Consider the following 23476-nt stretch of genomic DNA (forward strand, 5'->3'; position numbering starts at 1 on the left):
TGTGTTTGCAACTCAGTGATCTTTTTCCTGTTAAAGCCCACAGATATGGCAGAGAAAATCCCGGAGAAGAAGCAGCGCCTAGAGGACGCCTCAGCTGTCTGCCTGCCCCCCCCTTGCATCTCCCCAGCCCCACCTCAGAAGCCTCCCAGCACTAAAGAGTGAGTTTGCCCCGTCTCTGTGTGGTGCTTCCATTTTGTAGACTCTGATGATATCCCCATGAAGCCTTGGGTGGGGGGGGTAGATAAAAACTCGAGGCTCCAAGACCTGTCCTACTGCTGGTCTAAAGGGGTGGGGTACAAAATGGAATACAGGCTGCCAGATCTGGAGAGACTCTGAGCTATTAAGCAACATTTCTTCACCCCAATTCAGTTGGCGACTGAAATGAGGCAAAGTGGAGTTTTAGTGTGAAGTGAAGGTCCCAGTTGGTGAACCACTTAGGAAGGGGCCGCCTCAAGGGACACTTGTCATTTTCTGTCACGCAAAGGATCCAGACGCTTACTCCGAATCTTTATATGCATGGTGCCCAGTCCTGTCCATACAACCCATGCGCCTTCCTCAGATCTCTCAAGTAGACCGGTCAGACTGACACGAGGGCTATTTCGAGTGGAATAAAGGGTCTTTAATGTTAAAGAGAAAGAGCAGGCCATATCAGCTGAGCCAGGGCATCTGCTGCTGGACACATTCCACTGCTGAAGGTGAGTAAACAATTTCCCTGGAAAAGCAACCTCTTGAGCATGAAGGGTGGCCCAGCTCCGCATGCTCCCGGGTGTCATTACGGGACCTTGGTACGTGGGGCTTGACGGGGCAGTCCTGTGTACCGAGCGAGACTCATTCGTGCCAGCCAACTGGCACCTCTTCCCTGCTCTCCCTCTTTACTGAAGGCGCCGTAGACAGGCGGCCCCCCAGCCCCGCCTCACTGCAGAAGTCCTGTCCGCTGTTTCTCTCAAGCATCGTGACCGAATTCTTCCATCTTATAAATATCACTTAACTAACAGTCATGTCAGCTACTGGGACCATTCCGTCTGGATAATTATTGCCATAAATTCATTCAACATTAGACATTACTTCCTTCAAAGACCAGTTTTGGAGCCTATTAGCAGCCCAGAGCAGAGAGGCAATCTGGCTAACTGCTGCTGACAATTGATTTCCCAGACTCCTGCTTAACGTCAGTGGTATGGCATCAGTCTGCCCCCGAAAAGATGACGGAAATAAGATACCAGCCACATTTGTTTGCATCCTTGTTTTGAGATGAAAAGAAGGAAGGCCCAGCTACCACCAGATCTGCTCAATGGAATCGAAGATTTGGCCCCTTCCCCATGGATCAGAGACAGAGAGCTCTGTGATAGGAGTTTGCGCTGAAGCATCCTGTCTCATCCTTGAAGTTTTCAGAGCTAGGGGACAGGGTGACCCCCCTTAGCCCCAGGTGAAGCAGGAATATGGGGAAGCGAGCTTCCTCGCCAGTGGCTGAACAGGGGCATGCCGGGCTCCTTTCCGGGAGGAGGTGCTGAATTGGCAGCTCTGCAGCGGCAGTTCTCAGCCCCGGTTCCCAGGCATGGACAGCACAGGCCACCTAAGGGCAGATGGAGAGGCAGGCGGCATGGGGATCGCCAGTCTCCAGCCCCTATGGCTGGTCTCCCTGGCCTCTCAGAAGAGAGATGACCAAGTGTTAAGTGAACGTCTTGCATGTCAGTATATTCTCATAAAATAGTATCTTTAATCCATGGGCTTTATAGTATTTCAATGTTTTTAGTGTTTACCTACTGGCATTTTTCATCCAGGAAGGACCTTAAGCTCACCCAACAAACCCAGGTCTCTGGAAAAATCTCTGGAGTTGAGGAAAAATTAATCCAGACTGGCTGTCAGTGGTTTTCCTCTGGGAAACCTCTCCTCAGGCTTTGTCTGCTCCTTCATGTCCAGCGGGCCCTTCAAGCCAATTCCTTGGGCATTTCTGTGAGACCATATTCACTTTTCTAACTGGGTTTCCTCAGCCTAGCAAAGACCGCCACACAGACTATGTGAATTGGAGTCCCCTGTCATTCAGGGGGCCCGCTGGGCTCCCTGCTCCTACTTTGGGACGTGAAGCATCTCTGAGTCCTCTGATTCGTTGTGTGGAGGGTGATGCTCTTTTCTTGTCCACTGGCCCACTGCAAGTGGTGCCCAAGATACCCAAACCGCTTCCTGCAGTGGGAAGCCATAATGGTGACAGAGCAGCCCCTACTCAGCGTTCCTTCAGCGTCTTTCAGCCAGGAAATCATTGGAGATGTCAGGTTTGAGGGCACTACAAAGCCGCTGGAAACGGAGCCAGGTGACAGGCGCCGCAGGAGCATGGCATCCGCTAAGCACAATGGTGGATGGGAAGGGCCAGTGGCAATCAACTACCTCTGGGAGATAGCACTTCCCTCCCCATGCACCGCCGTCCTGGGAAGCCCAAGTGGTAGCGGCAAGGTAGGGCCTGAGGAGCCAGTTCCCTCCATGGAGCCCAAGCGGTGCTTGGCAAAGCTTTACCAGCCCAAGGCCTGATGCCTGAGGGGCTACACTTGGCGCAGGCTGGTGCTTGCCGGGCTTGCTCGTGGACAGGAACCTTAGTCCACATGTCCATCATTTAATCAGGTGTCACAGCTGTCTAAAATGGTTCTGTAGATCAGGGCACTATTGAAAGGCCAGTGGCAAGTGTTTTTAAATTAATTTTAACCAATTAAGGTAATGGCAGAAGCAATGAAGTTGTTTCTTCTAATTTGGCTGTGTGGCAAAAATTGGCACGGTGCCGCATTTATAAAACAAAAGATGGAAAGGACAAACATTATTACAACTGGCACAGGTGTGCAGCACAGCAGGCGTGGGCCAGGAGACTGCATCGACTCCTCCCATTTCAGAAAATCAAACCACTTGAATGCTTGTTCATCTTTGATTTGTTGCTTTGAGATATTGTAAATCTATTTTGCTAGAGACTGACTGAAATGGACCAAGAGGAAAACATAAATTCTTGTTGGCTTAATTTGCTATTGAAAATTGTAGTCAATAATCATGAAAAGTAAATGGCTGCACAGTGCAATATTAGTTGTCTAAGAAAAGATTAAAATTCAAGTAATCTTCATTGATTAGTCTAAGACAGTAACTAAAATGAAAATCCATGACTCAATTACCATGTTAAGCAGCTAGCAGAAGGTTTCAGTTGTTCTGTTTTATCTGACGTCTCAGACTGCTTGAGAGTACCCATGTAATGGGCCGATAAATCAGTCTGAAAGCACAGGAGTCCTGTTAGCTCCGCAGCCGTCTTAGGGCTATGACGAAAGGATATTTTTCAAATGCAGTTTTGTAGAGTGGAGAAGGTCGGTACTTCAGTATAACATTTAGGGCCAGCAGCTCATTGTGCCTGGTGTCGGGGTACATTTTGGACATACAGTTTCCAGTGTGGTGCAGAGTACTTAGTGCATTATTAAGTTCTAGGTGATGTTCAAACCTAGTATTTCTTAGGAAAATATCCTTCCACTAATTGCTTATTATACTATTTACTGTGCACTGAAGTCGTAGGCCAGACTAAGTGGGGAAAGTCCTAAAAGGATGATGGGATGAATGCTGGCATTGGTTGGTCCATAAAATCAAATTAAAAGTAATCATAGAAGGTTGCAACTGTCACGCAATAGCATATTCCATCAGACGTTTGCATTGATCAGAGAGTCCTGCTTCAGAGGTGTTTTTGTTCCTAGATTCACACTTGCCTTAGTCCCTGGCTATGTTTACAGTGAGGGCAACACACCCCCTTGACCACGGTGTCTGTCGTGTGGGAGGCGACACACTACAAATGTGTCTATGTCTTTGTGCACCTTTATATGTAACGGATCATTGCCCAGAATATGACTATAGCTGAAGGTGCCAGTGTCACAGGGAAAACCAGAATCAAGATGGAACTTTGACACCTTGTGCTTTTTGTTTACACAGAAACAGTTCCTCCAAGAGAGCAAACAGAAGAAAAGAAGAAAAACTGTTCCCCCCTCCACTTTCCCCACTGCCAGACGACCCTCCACGCCGCAGAAATGTCAGTGGGAATAATGTCCCCTTCACTGCAGACAAGAACAGCCCTGTGATTGGACACATCATCTCTACCAAGCCTAAACGGAGTGAAGGGAAATCCTGCGCTACTTTCAAAGGGATCTCCGTGAGTGTAAGCCTTTTGGAAGAAAGACCACAATTATCATGGAGAAACAAGTTAACCCAACTTGTGTAACTAAATTTGACCACATGGGATGTGGCCAGGGAAAGGGAGGAAGAGACAGAAAATGTGAGCGTGTGTGGGTGTGCGTGCACACCCGGCCACACACACACCCTCTACTGTTTACAAGCTTGATTTTTCCAATTCAGGATGGATTTCCCACCCCAGTGTTGCTTCCGCACACAGGTTAATATGCAGAAACCCAGGGCCTTCGACACCCCTTGGTTCAGGCCCTGCCTGTCTTGGAAGGGGCAAACGGCCCCATAACACCCTCAAACCACTGTACCTGGAATGCAGGAAGCAACGGCTGTTTAGCAAATGACAGAATATATGGATGGGATGCGGCTGTCCCAGGTCGTTGAATCAGGGCTGGAAGTCCCAAGTTCCATGTCTCCACACCCAACTTGGGCACTAGGAACTGTTTTGAAAAGACAGGGATTAAAAAGGATGGGCTTTTATAGGTGAACCACACAGATGTATTTCCAAGTCCACTCAAAGGATTACCTAGTCCTTTGGATTTTCTTTTGTGTCCATTATGTACTACTTATTTATTTATATGCATAAGAGAACAGGGGTACAGGCAGAGGTGTGAGGGGGTGAGAGACAGAGACAGAGTGGGGAGCAGAAAAGGTGGATGCACTGAAATCTGCTGCTGAGGGGAGCGGGGAGAGAGGTGAGGCCTGCTGTGCCGTATAGGTCACTCCTTGGCCGGGGATCAAACTCAGGCTGTGAGGGTGTAAGAGTTGAGACTCTACCCCTGTGCCACCAGTAAGGTCCCCTTTAGATTTTCTACACTGCTTAAATAATTGTAGATTTGTATCACTTGCCACACCGCTAACGTCTTTTCAGCTGTCTCATGTAGAGGTCTGTGAGTGGTGGGAACCACAAGCAGTGGTCACTCGTGGATATTAGTGACAGTTGAGCCCCCCCCCCCCGTGTGCAGAGGTCCTCCTTTAGTGTAATGGGAAAAGCAAATGAGTGAAAAGAAATGAGATCGGGAAGGTCCAGTATCAACCTGGTGCCCCAGAATCATAAGTGTCCATTGACTACTCCTTGGAAAGCCAAGAGGTCTCTGAGCTTCATGGACCCCAATTTGTAATCGTCTATCATCTTACATGACTGAGATGGCATATGTGGGTAAGTGTCATCTCTATAGCTGCCATCAAGTCGTCATTTTCCATCTGAAGGCTGTGTATATGGGGGTGTGTGTACACACACACAATAGGCTTAGGGCCCCATTTAAAGAAGGTGACTGGGATGCTGGGGACGAAACCATGACAGTAATTATATTATGAGCCTTATTTTTATGTCAGAGATAGTTACTATCATGGAGACCAACTGATGCTGCCTTTCATTGCAAACTTTTGGGGGCACTTCTTGCAAAGCGCCTAGTATATTGAACAAATAATGAGATGCTTAACATGGATGTGATCACAGCAGCGATGATGATTACAAGACTCTGAAAAGTCATTTCCACAGTGCTAAAAACTACTAGGGAACTTGCTACCTGGGATTCCATTGGCTCTAGGCATGGGCCATCTTCTGGAGAAAGCTCCGGGGCCCCTGTGATAGAGTTTGCTCACCCATCCCCTCTTTTTTGGCCATTCCTTCTTTCTTGTAATGGCTTGCAACCCGGGGATGTTTGCAAGATATTTTCGCCCTAACCTAGAAATGAAGATCCTTAATACCTAGTCCTGCAGCACATCTTCTCTGTGACCTCAGGCAAGACATGAGGTCTCTGCAAGTCCATCAAATGGGTGGATTTGAGTAGATGATCTATAAAGGCTCTTTTCACCTCCAAAAGTGTTCTCGGTTTTCTGCTCTCCACGTCTTCTCCATGCTGGGTGCGCGTGCTGTTGTTGGCTGATGTACGGCACGGTGGGGAAGGGTGAGTGTGTATGGGGACATGCTTGTGGTGTTTTTCAGTGACCATGGCTGAGTGCAGTGCTTTCCAGTCAGCTGTGCCAGATGCGACATCAGTCTGTGTGCATGCAGGATGGGGCGCTCTGGCCATAGACAGAAGTGATGTTCTGCTGTGTGACTCCAGTGCTTGGCCTGAGCCGTCTTTCTCTGGCAGTGCAGACATGGACCTGGCTTGGCAGTTTCAGAAGACTGGGTTTTTTGGTGTTTGAGTTGAGTATGATCCGTGATGGTCTTCAAACTAGTGTTTCCAAATTCATCATAATGATCTTTAGACTTGTCGCTCAGCTCCTGTGTCTCAGTGAGATCTTGGTCTCAGCAATTGTTTCCTCATCAAAAGGTTCAGGATCAAGCGGAAAACATCATCTTTCAGGCATGTTAGACATGTTCACGTTGGCCTTTGATCCTGAGAGTGGCTCTTGTCCCCCAGACAGGGGGCACGTGCAGGTTGGGCAGACACCAGGCACTGGGCATGGGTGGGTATGGCACAGGCACCACAGCAGCCCCTACATCACCGATGCCCAGTGCTTAGAACCCTCCTGGCCAGGGGAGCCATGAGGCACATGCTCATGACCAGACACCTGCCAGGCTGATGCTCGCTGCAACGGGCATGGGTTGAAACAGAGCCCTTGCGTCCACAAAGGGATGAAGGGGGTGAAGCAGTTCTGGCCAGAGACATGAGGCAGTTTTCCTGGACCCGTCACATGCTGATCCGAGCTTTAACAGATGAAAGGTTTAGAAATGAAAGGAGGTGGTTTGGCAGAAAGTGCTTCATCCATCCAAGAAATATTATTCTGTCCTAAAAAATGGAGGAAATGCTGACACACACGCTACCGCAGGGATGAGCCGGGAGGACATTAGTATGCTCAGTGGAATAAGCCAGATGGAAAAAAAGCTAATTGTATGACAACAATTCTGGGTGGGGCGGGGGTACCTGGAGTGGACCGATACGTAGAGACACAAAGTAGAATGTCGGGTGGGAGATGCAAGGAGCAGAGCTATTTTGGGGGACAGGGTCTCAGTTTTTCCAGGTGAGGCAGTGTGTGGGCGATGGTGGAGGTGGCAGTGCTCGGACCCCAAACTCACCCTGCACAGTGGTTTAGACAGTACATTTCATGTTCCTGTGTTCTGCCACAGTTTTTAACATTGTAACATCTTTACAAGGTGAAAATAAAGCAGTGAAGGGAAACCTCTTTCAACTTGAACCCCTCAGTCAAGCCTAGCAGGAGAGCGAAGGAAGCGTGTTCATTCCGTTTGGTGGAAGGTGCATGGGAGAGTGAGCAGAGTCGAGGTGGGAAGCTGAGGCCTCACAGGGCAGGGGGGACAGGGCGCCTTGCCTGCCAGGAGCGTGGGGTTGAGTGCCCATTTGGGTGCAGGGCAGTGAAATGCTTGGATCTTTTGGAGTTGCCCTTTTGGTCACAAGAGGTGCCGGCCTGGCCTGCAGTGATGGGACACCCAGCACCTCCTCATCTGGGCGTCTGAGGCAGCGAAAGCTCCTTGTGACCAGGTCAAGGATCCCACGGGTCAGTTTCTGCATTTCCCTCTGGACTCTCACTGCCATAGAATGACGGGTGTCGATGAAGAAGGTAGGTGGGCGGACGTGACTAGGCAACATGTGACATGTGCGTCTGCGTGGTGGGCTCACACAGCACCTTCCCCGCCTGGCACTCTCTGCTTAGGCAGAGATTGAGGGCATGTTGGAAAAGTGTGAGAGTCTCTGCTGGAAGCCAGGAGGGCCTGTTCTTTGAGATTCTGGTGGAGAAACGGACAAACATGTGAGATGTGGGGGTCATCCAAGGAATAGGACTCTATCATTCAGCGGATGAGATGATGGGGAAGTTCGACAAAGTGCAGATGAAATAGAGCAGTGGTGTTCCAAACATTTCAGGAGCATCAGTATACAAAGCTGATGGAAACAGCAGCCGGGCTGCCAGGCCCCTCACCCAGCGATGCTCACTGCACCCTTAGTGTCCTGGAGAAATCCAGCCTTGGTGCCAGGGCAGATCACCCTGCCAATAACAGAATCCGGGAATTGGTTTTAGGGAAATTTGTGGTGCTAGTGGGCCATCTTGGTGGAACAATCGAGATTGCAGGTCTGGAGCTTCGGAGAGAGGCAAACAGTGGTTTCTATTTGGGGGTTCCCTGCTCATTGTGGAGCATGCACACACTGGATGGCCCAGTCATGCCAAGCGCAAGACAGAAGAGAGCTGCAGAATGAACCATGGAGGTTGGCCATGTGTCCCCTGCAAGGTGACACCAGAAGGAGGGAGAGGCACCTCACAAGTCGGCTCAGATGTAGAACAGTCTAGATGATTCCTCGAGTGCCAGGCAGGGAAGGTGCTGTGTGAGCCCACCACGCAGACGCACATGTCACATGTCGTCTAGTCACGTCCGCCCGCCTACCTTCTTCATCGGCACCCGTCATTCTATGGCAGTGAGAGTCCAGAGGGAAATGCAGAAACCGACCCGTGGGATCATTGACCTGGTCACAAGGAGCTTTCGCTGCCTCAGACGCCCAGATGAGGTGCCGGGTGTTCCAGCGCTGCAGGCCAGGCTGGCACCTCTCATGACCAAAAGGGCAACTTCAGCCTCGCTCTGGGCGACTGACTGGTGCATGCGATGCTTTGCTGCTATTTTGCTGCTGAATCTGGTTCTTGGCACGGGGATCAGGGTCCTCTCCTTACCCTGGTGCAACTGTGCAGGCTGGCCCCTGCTTCCCTTGACAAAACACACATCAGAGCTCTCTCCCCATGCCCACCGCTCACACCCCTGCTGGAGTCAGACTTCGCCAGTGGCTCCAAGGCTATCTCCATGGAGGCATGCCAGTCACAGCGCCCAATTCTCTTGGAGTCCAGGCTCATCTCAGAGCAAAAGCGAGTGTTTCATGGACTCATCAGGTGGAGCAGGGTGGCCTTCTGGCCTCCAGCCCTGTGCCGCGGTCCCTGTCCTCATGCCATGTTTCCTGGTGTTCTGGGGAACAGTATTTATGAAAAGATGTTGGAGAGAGCTGCACCTCATGGCAGTCATTTGTCCCCCTTTTTCCCAGGAGGGAGACACTCCAAAAAAGGCAGCCTCTGCCGCCATCACTGTCACCAGCACTGCTACTGCCATTGTTACTGCCACTGCCACCGCCACCGCCACCGCCACCACCACCGCCACCACCACCACCATTTCCACCACCACTTCCACCATCACCAGCGGCCTCATGGACAGCAGCCACCTGGAGATGACGTCCTGGGCAGCCCTACCCTTGCTGTCCAGCAGCACCGCCAGCGTCCGGAGACCCAAGCTCACTTTCGATGATTCGTATGTTGTCCCCAGATTCTCATGGCCCCAGCTGGGTGTGGTGCATGCAGAGCGGGGCAGTGCGAGCTAGCACCATGCCTGTGTCACCCCCAAAGGGACCTCCCGGCAGCTCTTGCTAACCTCCAAGTACCTCGCTCCACCCCCCACACCTCGAGCCTAGCTCCGCATGTCTTTGGCCCAGCTTAATCCCGGAGCGCTGCGACCATTCCCAGGGCAGGTGCTTCATGCAGCTTGCGTGGCCCTGCTGCTCATCTGAGGACAGAACCGAGAGCCAACAAGATAGGCTGGCGACAAAGTTGCTTTTGATCTGTTCCGACAGCTGTCTGGGCTGCAGTTGGGAATGTGTGGGGTCGGTTTGTTTCTTGCCAATCAGTCATCCATTATGAACTTCAGATTTCACCCCAGGATTATTATTTCAGAGTTAGTTATTCTGTGAATAGTAGCATCATCTGCCTTCCCAAGGCATGGTAACAGGATGGGATGTGCAGCCATTTTTTTTACTTCTCGGTCTTTTAATGAAAAGATGTGTCGATTTCTGAAAGAGCTCCCTTTGTGTGTTTAGGGTTCACAACGCTGATTATTACATGCAAGAGGCTAAGAAGCTGAAGCACAAGGCCGATGCACTGGTAAGTGTCCTAGCCATCCTGCCCCCCACCAGGGTTTTATGCTTGAAGGAGCCAGACTTTCTCATGGCTGCTCTGACATCAGGCTGCCGGGGCAATTTCATTTCTTCGCACTGAAATTCCCTACGTGCCTTGCACCCCATTGCCCTGCCACAGTTTGTCCCTCCACCCCCAGCCCAGCTCGTCTCTGCTCAGATGCTAAATGGCACAGACTCGTAGTGTCTTGCAAGTGAATTTGAAATGACTTTTGAAACTGCCCTGGAGAAAATGGGAGCTGTTGTTGGGCCCAGTAAACCAGAATGGGTGTGGCCAGGGAGAAGGAAGTTGAGAGCTACCTGCGGGAAACTCAAGTTTAGGAAAAAGTCAGCCCCTTGCTGTATTTGATCGCGTTTTCAGAGCAAGGCCCCAGCCAGGCTCAGAGCCCACACAGGGTGCGGTTCTGGCCTCCAAGGCCTTTGGACACTGAGACTATTGTTTGTTTGATTGATCGTCCTACTAGGGATCTCAGTGACATGTTACCATCATTCAGGGGGATTGTGAATTAGCCCTCATGCCCGGGCCACACCCCAGTCAAACTGAATCTGAATTGCCAATGCTGGGGTCCAGGCATGGGCATTAGACGTTCCCCAGGCGATTCCCAAGTAGAGTCAAAATGAAGAACGCTGCTATAGTCAATGCCTTCCATTCAGATTCCACGCCTTCTACTGTACCCTAGCACAAACAGAGGTGTGAGCTCAACCCCACTGTGTAACAAAAAGACAGCAACCTCCACCTCTGCCCTGAGTTCAGCCAGGCCTCGGTGGCCCTGAGGAACCCGGCTGTAGCACAGCTGAAACAGGGTGCCACCGTGGGCTCTGCCCATGGCCAGCATTGGTGGGCCAGGGCCCCCGTCTGCCTCCTCCCTATTTTCTATCATTCTACATGGTGGTCCAAATGGCTCAGCTGTTGTGTATGAGGCGAACTTCCCTTAGGGAGATAATGGTGTCCTGATCCCACAGGTGATGATGAGGCAGGCTGGGTGACAGCCCTGCTCAAGGTGCAGGCAAGCTGTGCCTGAGACCATCTCTTGGGCAGTGAGAGACCAGGAACACTCTGTGTGGTGATGCCGCTGGCTCCAAGAACCAAAGATTTTCTCTAAACGTCCCCAACGACCCTTTCAAGTGAGGGCCAAGAGCACACTGCTGGTTCCCTCACCAGCTGGTGACAGGGAGGCTGGCAGAGAAAAGTGCAGGAAGACGTCAAGGGCACTACTTTCACACAGCTGTGGGTCTCTCTACCCTTTGGTGGAGCAGCCTCGAAGCCTCCGCCTTGACTGTTTCCTCATCACTGGTCCCTGCAGAGACCTAGCCTGCGCTGACAGAAAGCCATGTTTTCTAAGCCTGGGGGACCCTAAACCTACAACCTCCCAGAGCACCAGAAGCCCAGCCCCAGGCCAGGAGTCACAAAGGGACACCGTTTTCATGGAAAACAAGGGCTATAGCTTGAGTGTGGACAATAATTGCTTCATTGTCATTGTCAAAAATGGCCTGAAATTGTGTGTCAAAAAGCCAGAAAATACAGCTCTGCCAAATATTTTAGTTTATTAAAATTTTATTGCAAAAGGTTTTACCCTTGATAATGGACACGATGAATGTGACTTAGACATGCTGATTTCTTCTTTATGCATAATGAATATTATATACAGCACTTTTATAGTGAGCATTTTATAATGGCATTTAACATTTTCAATTTTGATAGCTGGATGTTAGAATTCCACTAATATGGATTGAACGATTTAAATGTTCTTGTATACCTTTTGATCAAAATATTTTCTATGCAACTATGAAGGTTTCAATTCTCAAAATGGTAGAGTAGCTGTCTAACAAAGGATTAAGTACAACTATAAAACGATGAGTTACAGGTCCCGAAGAATCTCCTATATATAAATGACGACAGTAAATGTGCTGCAGTTTTTAGTTACCACAGAAATTCTGCGCTTTCGGCTCCCTGAGCCATTGTTGGGCAGAGACGTAACAGTTTCAGTGCAATTCAGAGGGATTTTACGAAAACCCGTATGTCTGTCTACCCCATTTCCTTCTCTTCTTGCCTGCAAGATCATTTCCTTTCCTCACCCTGTTCTGACTGTCTCTCCCCAAAGGAGAAAGTAAAGTCCAGATAGAAAAATGGCATGAGCAGTGTCAACTAATGTCCAACCTGTTTCCCCTTCCGACGCCTCAGTTCCCACATTCATCACAGGAGGGATGTGAACACCCAGCTCTGGGGTGGGCTCTGCAAAGATGGCTTCCTTGGAATCAGTGTTTCTCAGTAGTTTTCTTTTATCTCCACTCAATGAGGGAGCCTCTTTAAATATGTTTCACACACCCCCAAGGCGATAACAGACTGTACTGCGTAGCTCTTTGTGTAACGAGCCCGTTGGATGGACGCACACTAATTAGCGAAGACGTTAGCGATACCATCTCCAGCAGGGGTCTCAGCTTTGGCGCCCTTGATATCTTGAGCCTGTGTGTTGGGGAGGGTGTAGTGGCGTCTCTGGCTGCTGCTGTCCCGATGGCCCTGTCCCTGGTAGGTCTGCAGCCCCCACCGGGTCTTCCCAGGGAGGGCAGAAAGATGGCCCTGGCTGGTGAAGCGTTCGTTGGTGAGCAGGACTGAGAAGAGAGGGTATCACGCTGACAAGTCCTCTTCCCGTTTCAGTTCGAGAAATTTGGCAAAGCTGTGAATTACGCCGACGCGGCCCTGTCCTTCACCGAGTGCGGCAACGCCATGGAGCGCGACCCCCTGGAAGCCAAGTCCCCGTACACCATGTACTCGGAGACCGTGGAGCTGCTCAGGTTACTGCTTTCCGCAGCCATCTTGCTAAGCTCATTGCAGTCCTGACTCTTTCGAAGCCACTGTGTTTTTTAAAAATATCATTTCCACGTAGTAATGATTTGTCCAAGGCATCATCTTCTTAGAAGTCATCATAATTAGTTCTTGCCATTTTATTAATGTCACGGAAAATTTATAATTGATGGGCACTGCTTTTATAAATTATCCCCTTCAGAGGTTATAATGTGAGTGTTCTAATTTGCAATATTCATAAAATTAAAATGAAAACGTAGTGGGTGGAAGGAAAGTATAATAATTTCACCGTTTGGCATTGACACTCGTCTCTTAAAAGTACAGTTTTATAATTCAAAAAAAGTGGTGCCATTGGGATTTCTGTTTTCTAAGAATTTCTGCCTCCGTTATTAAAAAGGGAGGAGATGCTTTCTGTGCATCTGGAACCTAAGGGAAGCAGACAAGGTGGTAGCAGGGGCGGGGTAGCGCCCAGAGCGGGAGAATAGGGATATATTAATTGCACAGATTATTGGTTTCATTTGCATTTTAAATGAAATTTTCTGGCCTGTTGGTCTTGGTGGAGTAGAATTTGTAGGTAATCAGAAAAAAAAAAAAACTTACTGGAAGAAGGGGGCAGAGAAGAAATAATATGCATTGTGGTACTTTCCAGTAACCTGAGATATTTTTCAAATACCTTAATCCGCGTGTGAATAGTGGAGCGGCAGCGTGGTGCACCGCCAGTGGACTGCTAATTGCTTCTGATTGAGCAAGGCTTCTTCCCTGCCACGGCCTCATTCCCAGTCACCTCTGGCTGGATTCATCCATAATGCCAGGGCTGGCTTTGACTGTGTCGCTTGTATCTGCATAAACTGTTACAGGTCTGAGGGCACCTCAAAATTGGACACGTTTAGCTTACAGAAGGGGAAATTGATTTCTCAGTACCTATTCCAGGTGGCCTGTGATTTTTCTGGCAAAATGATAAGGATTCAAAGTCAAGAGGCGAAACACTAATGAACAAGCAGGGAGAAAAGACATACCCCAAATGTAAATTAAAACAAGACCCTTTTTAAATTAACAAGGAGATACAAACATGTCCGCGCCTAGTTGTAGCTGGCCTGGAAATAATGGTGAGCTGGGTGTCTCCTGTGCTTGGGGTAGTGTGGCAACTGACCTGGAGTCAGAAAAGCTGTATAAAGTAAGCTTCTGAGCCAGTGGTACAGCTTCCGGAAATTGGAATCTCTCCTACGAAAGGATATAATTGTAACAAAAGAAAGAACAGGTTATCTGTGCTGTGCTATAGCACACGGTAGACACAAACCAAATAACCACTAATAGCAGGGTAATGAATTACCTTGTAGAACACTGACGATGTGATGATAAAGTCAAAACCATTTGAGGAATTACAGACATGCTCTGTGTTTGACCATGGAAGGCATGTTTCTGCATATGGACCAAACTGGAAAGGAAATGAGATCATAGCTGTAACAGATGAGCTAACTCATCTCTCCATTTGTCTTATTTCCTTTTAGGAAGACCCATGCTGTCCTAAAAATACAAAGCAAGACAGCTTTTTTTCCTTTTCATTTTTTGGTATAAATGCAGAATTTGGTACAAACTCTTGAGTAAGCATATATTCACACTAGAAAACACACTTTCCCCTTAACTGTCTACCAAAACAAAGCCCTTTTTTCCTAAGCATAATCCATGGTATTTCTCGTGGTGTGGTAGTTTGCTCCCCATGGACAGCTGTCTCAGTGGAACCTGGTGAAAGGTAATGGACAGCTTCTAGACACTCACTCTAACTAAAGTCACCACTGCTTCATTTGGGCGTTCACTGTAGCCCCGCCCCCACGCCAGCATCACGGCCTGGACACGTGTAGGGCACTGGTTCTGCTTTCAGCAAGTGGTGTTTGAGTTTCAGTATATTCCTTTGTCCTCTCCTCTACCCTTCGCTGTCCATATGTGCATGTGTATACGTGTGTGTGATTGTGTGTATACATATTCTGCATATGCATAAAATATGCATTTCTATATGTAATGCACATTACATATATAGTCTCTCTATGGATGTGTACAAGTGGATGTGTGGATGGTCTGGGAGAGGAATTTCATTTGGGGAAAAAATGAGCTGAAGCACCTGGGCCTACTGGTCTATTTAAGCATGTGAAACTCTGCTCTCCAGTCACTGCAAACACAGTTGCAATTAGAGGGGACTGTAATCTGAACACAGTTTTTAGTAGTGTAATATTATGTTGAAGAGATTTTTATTACTCTCTCCCTGACAGTATGCTGGCTACAGGGAGCAAACCCCATTTTCTGCATTCAAGTAATTATAGTTGCTCTGAGCCTTGGGACTCCGCAATAGAAATGTAGTTGTGAAGACAAGTGAGGCATCACCGTGACTTGACATTTGCGTGATCTGGCTGTCAGAGACACTTAGATTGATTACATAATAAAAATCCTTTTGCTTAATATTGCACAACAGGAGGGGCCCGCATTGAGTGTGCAGGCCCCTTGCTTGGAAATGGTCGCTCAACAGAACAGCCATACCCAGGAGAGCAGGGCAGGGAGAGCAGACAGCCTCTGGGGGTCGCCCCGGCACTGCGCTGTTCTGGAGAGGGTGCCAAACATGAGGCATTGGCGGTGTAAGCATGGGGTCCCTGCAGGCACGCCATCCTGCTCAGGCTGCTACTCACCTCGCTTTCTCCGGAGCACTAACCGTGTTCCTTGTTCTGCCACGAGCGCCTGCGAAACTGCACGAAAGCTCACACGATGATTCCATGCAATGGGTTCCTTTTTTGAGAGTCGAAATGCCCGCAACGGGATGTGCTCAACTTGAAGGGGAAAAGGGAGCTGCTCAACCTTTGCGCCCCACTTTTATAGGCATATGTCGTGACACAGGGCTAGTAGAAAAGAGCTCTTCGGCAGTGAGACCGAGCTCACGCCATGCTATCGGGCAGAGCGGTGCACTCGCCACCTCCCGTGTCACAAACTTGCTGCCATTGCCATTGTGTCCACCTCTCACTGGAAACCATTAATGTGGCTTGGCGCCCTGCTCCAGGAAACAGCATTTTTATGAACCCCAAACCCCAGCCTGGAGCACGGGCCCCGCATTTCCTACCTTCACCCCACTGGCTGCTGTCCGTCGGCCTTGGGTGGATGTTTCCAGACAGGCAGGCTTTTGGGCCCGGCCACCCAGACCCCAGGTGGGACAGACACCTTTGGGCACCAAGGACCTTGGGAACTTCTGAGCCACAATACAGACTCCACTCAAGCTTGTCCTTTCTCCTCAAAGGTATGCGATGAGGCTGAAGAACTTCGCCAGCCCCTTGGCCTCAGACGGGGACAAGAAGCTGGCCGTGTTGTGGTAAGTCTCCCTGCGGTCAACAAGCAACAGCTGACATGTCGCAGAAGGATTTGGAAAAGTCCAGGGCAACTTAAGCTGCTTAGCCCAGACCGTTATTCTGGTTTTCCATTACACTATTAAAGGATAACTAATGGATTTCTCCAGTCGCTGACTAAACATCCCTCTCCTAATTTATACTCTGATCAAGAGGAGGTTTGAATGTTTACCCCTTCTCTTATAAAATTGTTCTTGTTTTATGCTCCTCAGTAACCACAGGAGGCTCGAGATGGCCATGTAAATGGGAATCAGCATTTTGCTTTACAGCTGATAGGTTTCTGAAAGCATCTGCATTCATGTCATGCCTCCCCAACAGCTACCGGTGTTTGTCGCTGCTCTACTTGCGGATGTTTAAGCTGAAGAAAGACCACGCTATGAAGTACTCCAGGTCACTGATGGAGTATTTTAAGGTAATCCTAATTTGGATCATTTATGCAGGCCAGGTGAACAAAACCGCTAACCAGGTGCCACCCTCCCGCCTCTCCTCGGGCTCAGCTTGGATTGGATTCCAGGCATAGAAGGTACACTCTTGAGCCCCTGCTTATTTTCTGGGCTGGCCCCATAAGGTCTTGTGCCTCAGCCTGCACCTGGGCCCCTTTAGGGCCCCTTTAGGCTGTGGCATCGGCGGGTCTTGTGTTTAGGTGAGCAACTAGCCAGGAAGTTTCTCAGCAGTGAGAGAGCACTCTGCAGCCTAGAATGGGTGCCCCCCACATTCCTGGTGGCGCTTGAAGACAAAACTGATGGCTTTGGTTAGCACCAAAATAAGGACATAAGCAACAAACAAAAGCTACATAGATGCAGAAATAACGAAGCAAATAGGTGTCTCTATCTACCACCTAGCACACCACCTGGCATTTTTTATTTGTAAGCAGAAAAGACTGTTTCAACCACAAAGTTTTGGGGGTGAATCAAGACCTTATGCTAGTCCCCCCACTGTACCAGGTAGCACTGACTTGAGGGTTCTTATGGCTTCTGTCCCCCAACAGTGGCCATGGTTTACAGGTAAGGACACTCATAGCTCTCCAGAGGAGAGGACACTTGATTTCTACTGATTTACGTATTTGTTTATTTACTCCCGAGCGCATGTGACCGCTTGTCCAAATTGCACCGCAGCAGTTGTTTAAAACCAGTCAAGTCATGCTCTTGCATCAGACATCTAAAGCCAGGCTGGACACAGCTAGATACAGGTGCTGCTTTGGGAACCACGGGCCCCCCGGCTGCACTGCAGTGGCCATCATGCCCTCAGAGCAAGGCCACGTGGTGACCAGGGGCAAATGTCACAGCCGGCCATCCGCCATACATGCGCAGCCTCAGCCTGCGCTTGAGAGGTAGTTCTGAGACCGGAGGGGCCCCCGAGTTGGCTGCAGGGGCCGCAGGCTGGAGCTCGCGGCCCCTCCTCAGCGGGTAAGTGGGATGGGGCCTGAGAACAGGCTTCCAGCACGTTCCTGGTTGATGCTGGTGCTGCTGGTCTTGGGTCACACTTCCACAGCCTCTGCTCTGGGACCCGCCCTCTTCCACCACCCTGCACAGCCCTCCAGGAGCTTCAGGTCCCCCCACCTGCTGCACCTCAAGCTAGTCTGAGGTTTAGAGCTGGACTTTGAGGCCTGCTCCAGACAAGCGCCACATGCTCACTGGACTCCTGGACATGAGACTCTTCCCCCAGCACCCCGTTTGCAAAGTAGACAAAATCAGACCCCAAGAGGCAGGGGAGCCAGACTGTGGCCAACTCGTGAGGCAGGCATGAGTCAGGCCCACCGCTCCCTGTGGCCTGGCCTATCTGCCTGTGCTCCAGCGCCCGGAGCCCAAGTCGCATCCCTGCCCTGTGGTGGTGCCCAAGGCCTGGGTCTGCTGTGCTTCACACGTGTGTGCCCGTGTTCTAAAGAAGCCCAGCTCCAGCAGAGGGAAACACTCAGCCTCATATGCCATGCAGCTCCGCACCAGTCCTATCGCTGAGCGGGAAAAGCTGTCAGCCATGAGAACGTGCATAGGAAAGTAGCAAATTCAGGTGATTAACCCAGAAAACAAGCCAACCCAAACCACAAAGTCTAGGCCCACTCCTGGATCCCAGAAATCACAGCCCACCCAGCAGCCCAGGGGCAAAGTTTGCAAGCGGAGTTAAGATGAAAAGCTTGCCTATACTCTGAAGATCTTGTTTCTGCAGAATAAATTTAAGATGGGGATAATTAAACCACTTCTTGTAGAACTAGGTCTGGTTTCACCTGGCCTTTTCGTATATATGATCTTTCATCAAGCGACTTTCATGGTCCTGATGGGAGCCCACTCATCACCCTCACCAGCTATTTCTGTTGAAGTGAGTCCTGGCGGAACTGCACACAGCTCTGCTAACGAAACAGGAAGTACCCCGAGATACTGTGATCAATATCCATACTCTATCGATGACCCCTCCATCTGTTTTGGAATTAATAGAACACCAAGTAGATGTCCTTATTGTCTTCTCTCTCTCTCTCTTTTAGCAAAATGCTTCCAAAGTCGCTCAGATACCATCTCCATGGGTAGGCAATGGAAAGTAAGTATTCTATGAGAATTGCTTTTTCATGAAAATGAATGCCTTAATAGACCCCGAATATTTTGTATTGGCAACTCAGGAGCAAAGGTCAACTCTGAGATGACAATCATTTGTGTGCCCACAAAACGCTTGTTGGGGCTCAGTGAATGGCAAGATAGAGAAGTTTAATAGGATGTAGCACCACAGTCCTTAAACCGTTTGATCTTTAAGCCAAACGATGGCCATAAAGATGTCTCTTAATGAGATGGCAAGCACCACGCCATTTCAGGGAGGCAGGAAAAAGTTAACTCAGCCGTGTGATTTCTCAATGATTCATTCTGTAATGAAAGACCGATGAAATATTCATTGATATATGGTAAGTACTGTTTAATAAAATCAAAGGCATAATAGTGCTGAAAATGTGAAAGCCCTTAGTCAGCCAATTATCTAAGCCTTCATGATGATTTTTATATTAATACTAAAATGTCCTGACCTAAAACGTAAGAGCATCTACTGCAAAGCTGCTCTACAGCCCTGAACTGGCCCCACCTCAGTGGCCATATTTCCGGCCTTGGCTATGTTTTGGGCTCTAAGCCACAGGTCAGCTTAGTCTCCACAGTGGGATGCGAGGTCACTGGCCAGCGCCAGGAGTCGCCTTCCTCTCTCTGGGTTTCTTCCTCCATTGCAAACACGGAAGGGCCCAACCGATGACTTCTGAGACCTCTTGAGAGAGGGATTTGGAATGGTGCTGCATGTGCTGGGGGCACTTACCGGTTTGAGCAGCAGTTTCTCCTCAGACCGCCTTCCCACTCCCCTCTTTTTCCATGCCCCTCCTCCCCCTCCCAGCAGGCAGGGAAGCTAGGTGACCTCAGACAGAGAAGCTCGCAAAGGGCTGCTTTTCCACTTTTTCAAAATTTGTATGTCTCTGATCAAAACGCTTTCTTCAGAGTGAAAGAGTTTCCTCTGCCAATGTATAAATATCTGCGAATCACACTCCCAAAGCAGTGGGATGATGAACTCTACTTTGAGATCATAAAAACATTCAGAGTGCGGGAACAGATCCATTAAGAACTACACATTAACTCAATTACTCTATTGAAAGAAAGTACCGTTTACATTGTTGAATTAGGTCTTACTCTTATATTAAGGAACAAAAGCAAGAGAACGCATCTCTGTGGAAGTTCAGAAAATAAAAATAACCATTGAAAGACCCAAAGAAAGCTATTTTCTCTGAGCACAGTAGAGCAAGGCCAAGTTCAGGTAAGCAGCCATTAAAGGATCACTGGAATTTTTTTTTTTTCTAATTCTGAAAGGAAAGAACTCAAACACATCCTAAGCTTGTGAAGTCACACTAAAAGCCTGCTGAAATGATTTTTTAAGCTGCTTCTGTCTGAAGAGAGCACACTCCCTCTAGCAGGCCATAAAGCTTTTTGAACAAGGCAGTGCGGAAGGGTTACGTTCCACTCCTTCAGCAAAGACTGTGGCCCCAGAGCTGGCTTCCCTGTACCCAGCCCTGTGGCAGGACGTGACAGATGCAGGCAGAGTTCTCTGGAAGCTCAGGAGAAAAAAACCCCAGGCTTCCCTGGATGGCCAGGAAGGGCTTCCTATTTGAAGTAGTTTCAACCAGTGATGAAATTGGTGGGCCCCACCCACCATCTCTCATAGAACCTTCCAGAAGCAATATGCCTCCCTGACCATGGGGCCTTGGGGAAGAATGCGCAAAGCAGAAATTAAAAAAAAATCTGCTTGGTATAGAGCAGGGGTTGGTAAAGTGTTTCTGTAAAGGGCCAGATAGTAAATTTGGCAGCCACAAAAATTTTACTTATAAAATTTGAAACATAAACACAATTTTTTGTACAAGTTCCTACTCAGCAGAGGCAATGGAATTTCTTTAAAATACCCTTTTGTTTGCTTTTGGTTCAAACTTAAGTGTTGCCTCTCACCAGGTGGCTTGCCACACAGAAACAGCTGGTAGGGTCCTATGTTTCAGCCCCAGCTATTGAGTCATGGAACCTCCATTGTAGAGGATTTTAAAGAACTCAGCAACAATCTCAAAGGTCACACAGGACAAAAAGTCAAGAAAGAAGGCGATGAGCTTGCGAAGGAGGTGGCCCTTGGAGCCCTTTGCAACCGCTCTCGGCGGCCGGTAGATGTGGACCTACTGGCAGGATTCCAGGGGGAGGGAGTGTCCACTGGTGCGAGGAGTCGGGTGGTCTCTGAAAGGCGTGTCCAAATCAAGCTGTGGCTGCGTGAACCTAGCTGAGGCCTCTGAACCTGCGCGAGGTGACCAGTGTGTTGAAGGTGAGGGTAGAGGCGACACTCATGCCAGGAGAAATCCTTAGGTTATGTGGTAGAATGGAAGGAAAATGAGCTTTGGAAAAACAGACCCACTTTCGAGTCCAGACCCATTCGCTCTGTAACACTGTGAAAGGAGCTGGACTTCTCTGAACCCTTTGTCTTCTGTGAACAGTGATGGCAGAAACTCACCACAGCGTTGTCATAAACTCGGAGAGACTCTCAGTGGTGCCAGGATGGCTGCTTGGCACACAGTAGCTTTACTGATAGCAACTGTTGCCGTGGCTTGGGCCGTCATTTTGCCCTGAGTTCGGCAGCATAAGCCCCTAGAATCCTGCAGGTTTTGCTCTCTACTTCCAGCGAGGCCCTATGCTGCTTGAAATGAATGGGTTTCACTCCCCTACTGGACAATGGCCCTTCTCAGTAAGGGACCAGTAGCTCTTTCATTCTCCATGGATAGTGCTCTCCTGTGCACTTCGCAAGCACAACACCCCTCCTCGTATTATGTGTTCCTCTTGTACCCTCTCCATGCCCCGTGCATGGCTGGAAGGCCATTCCTTCATGTATGTAGCTGGTATTCATTCAGCACATGATATGCGCACCGAGCACCATTCTGGATTTTGGGGCCATAGGACTGGCAGAAGTAACAGAAAGCCCCGCCCTCATCAGTGTCACGTTCTGCTGGAGAAAGACAGTAGAAAAAGATGCTGGGCACTGACTCAGGCCATCGAACAAATCCCAACAAGGCAGGGGCATAGGAAGGGGGGGGGGAGAGGTGATGGACTGAGCTTGCATAGGGTCATTAGTGGAGGGTTGGTGCAGGGTGCCTGTAAAACCTTGGGAGAGGAACATTCGAGCAAGTACCTCCACAGTCAGGACATGCCTCAGTCAGGACAGGCCTAATGGGCGGCACATAACTAACGGGCGTGCTTAACTAATGGGCCTGAGGAACAGCATGCAGGGAGTGTGGCCAAGAGGGCGGTGGGCAGCTCTGAGCAGGTGTTAGCTACAGGCATGCTGGGACGCATCTGCATGTGTCCACGTGCCATGAGCATGAGGAAGAGGGTCAGCAGATGGAAGTGAGGAGGAAGAGATGAGGACGAGGGACCCCGAGCAACAGGAACAGCCATGTTCCTTGGAGCATCCTGAGATGGGCGCTGCCTCGACCCAGCTTTGTCAGAGCCACGCTTCCGGGACTGCGTGCTGGGCTCACGTCACCAGTGCAGCGCCATGCACACGTGCCTCACAAGGGGGTTACGGAGCTTGCAGGGAGATGGGACAGGAGCAAGCCTGCCAGTCCACTCACGCCCTCACCACCACCACCGGCTGTTTAAAAGAAAGGAATTTTATCAACCACGAAGACTTTTTCAAAATGTAGGAGGTACCCAGAGGTGGCTTGTCCCTTGTGGCTTCTGGCCAGGACCGGAAGTCATGGAATCCAGCCATTCTCTCCAGGTGAGGAAAGGCCACAGAGGGCCGGCACGGGCTCAGAAGCTCCTAGAGATCTGGGGCGAGAATTCCATCCCCAGGATCCCAGCATGGCACGGTCCTTGTTCTGCAGTTGTGAGCAGACAGCTCTGCAATTTTTTCGAGATTACAGATGAGGTGTCATTCCTTTCTTGCCATAAAGTGACATTTAAGAGTTAATGACCAGCACTGGGGGAGAGAAACCAGCATTTGCATCCTGTACAACAAAGCCAAGGAGCATTTCCAATGCCTGTGCTTCTTGATTTGCAGCTAGCTAACTCTCCTGCACTCAGCTTGGCAGCTCCTCACCCGCCCCCTGTGAGAATGAATCTATCAAGAAGTTAGTAAACACCTGAGAAGTGACCAACAGAATAAGAAAACCTTCACATTCTACGTCAGACAGCGGGCCAGCATGGGCCCGCGCCTTCCGCTCACACTGGACGCACCAGAAGGCCTACTGCGCAGACGTGAGCACCGCTCCCACTTGAGCGGGAGTCACCATACGCTTTGAACTGCTTCCACTCCCGTCAGCTGCAATTGTGCCGTTTTGTGATGACTGTCCCCCAAATCCCTGGTGTGTGCTGCCTGTAGGGTGCACATCTGTTCTGCAGGCAGGGACTGGCTCCCAGGAGGCCCCCAGCCTGGAAGCAGAACTGCCCAAAGCAACAGTTGAGGCTGTGGACCCGGAGGGAGAGGAGGCTCCTTGATGTGGTGGGCTATGTGCACAGGAAAGAGGAGGAGCTTCCTTCAAACTGCAGACTCGGAGTCCCGAACCTCACTCCCCTCACCCACCTTCTCCGTGCGCTCGCTTTCCTCACATGTGCAGTCATAACAAAATAGTGCTTTCACCTGCATGAGTGAAAAGAGTGCATGCAAAGAGTGGCTGAGGAGAGGGAGGCCGGTGAATGGCGTGCGCAGACCTCGCTCAA

The 23476-nt window shown here is 49.6% G+C and overlaps 1 protein-coding gene across 1 annotated transcript in view; it reads left to right on the forward strand.

Annotated features, from left to right (window-relative positions):
* The window catches only part of AFF2 (AF4/FMR2 family, member 2), a 276581-nt gene that overhangs the window by 248215 nt on the left and 4890 nt on the right, over window positions 1-23476 (forward strand). The window contains exons 10-17 of the mRNA XM_004685860.1: window positions 37-158; window positions 3940-4162; window positions 9177-9436; window positions 9999-10062; window positions 12751-12887; window positions 16172-16243; window positions 16596-16689; window positions 18754-18806. Coding sequence (XP_004685917.1) covers window positions 37-158; window positions 3940-4162; window positions 9177-9436; window positions 9999-10062; window positions 12751-12887; window positions 16172-16243; window positions 16596-16689; window positions 18754-18806 — 1025 coding nt within the window. The remainder of the gene's footprint in view (window positions 1-36; window positions 159-3939; window positions 4163-9176; window positions 9437-9998; window positions 10063-12750; window positions 12888-16171; window positions 16244-16595; window positions 16690-18753; window positions 18807-23476) is intronic.

The sequence above is a fragment of the Condylura cristata genome, unplaced genomic scaffold (assembly GCF_000260355.1).
Source record: "Condylura cristata isolate star-nosed mole 26May11 unplaced genomic scaffold, ConCri1.0 scaffold00019, whole genome shotgun sequence".
Taxonomy (NCBI): domain Eukaryota; kingdom Metazoa; phylum Chordata; class Mammalia; order Eulipotyphla; family Talpidae; genus Condylura; species Condylura cristata.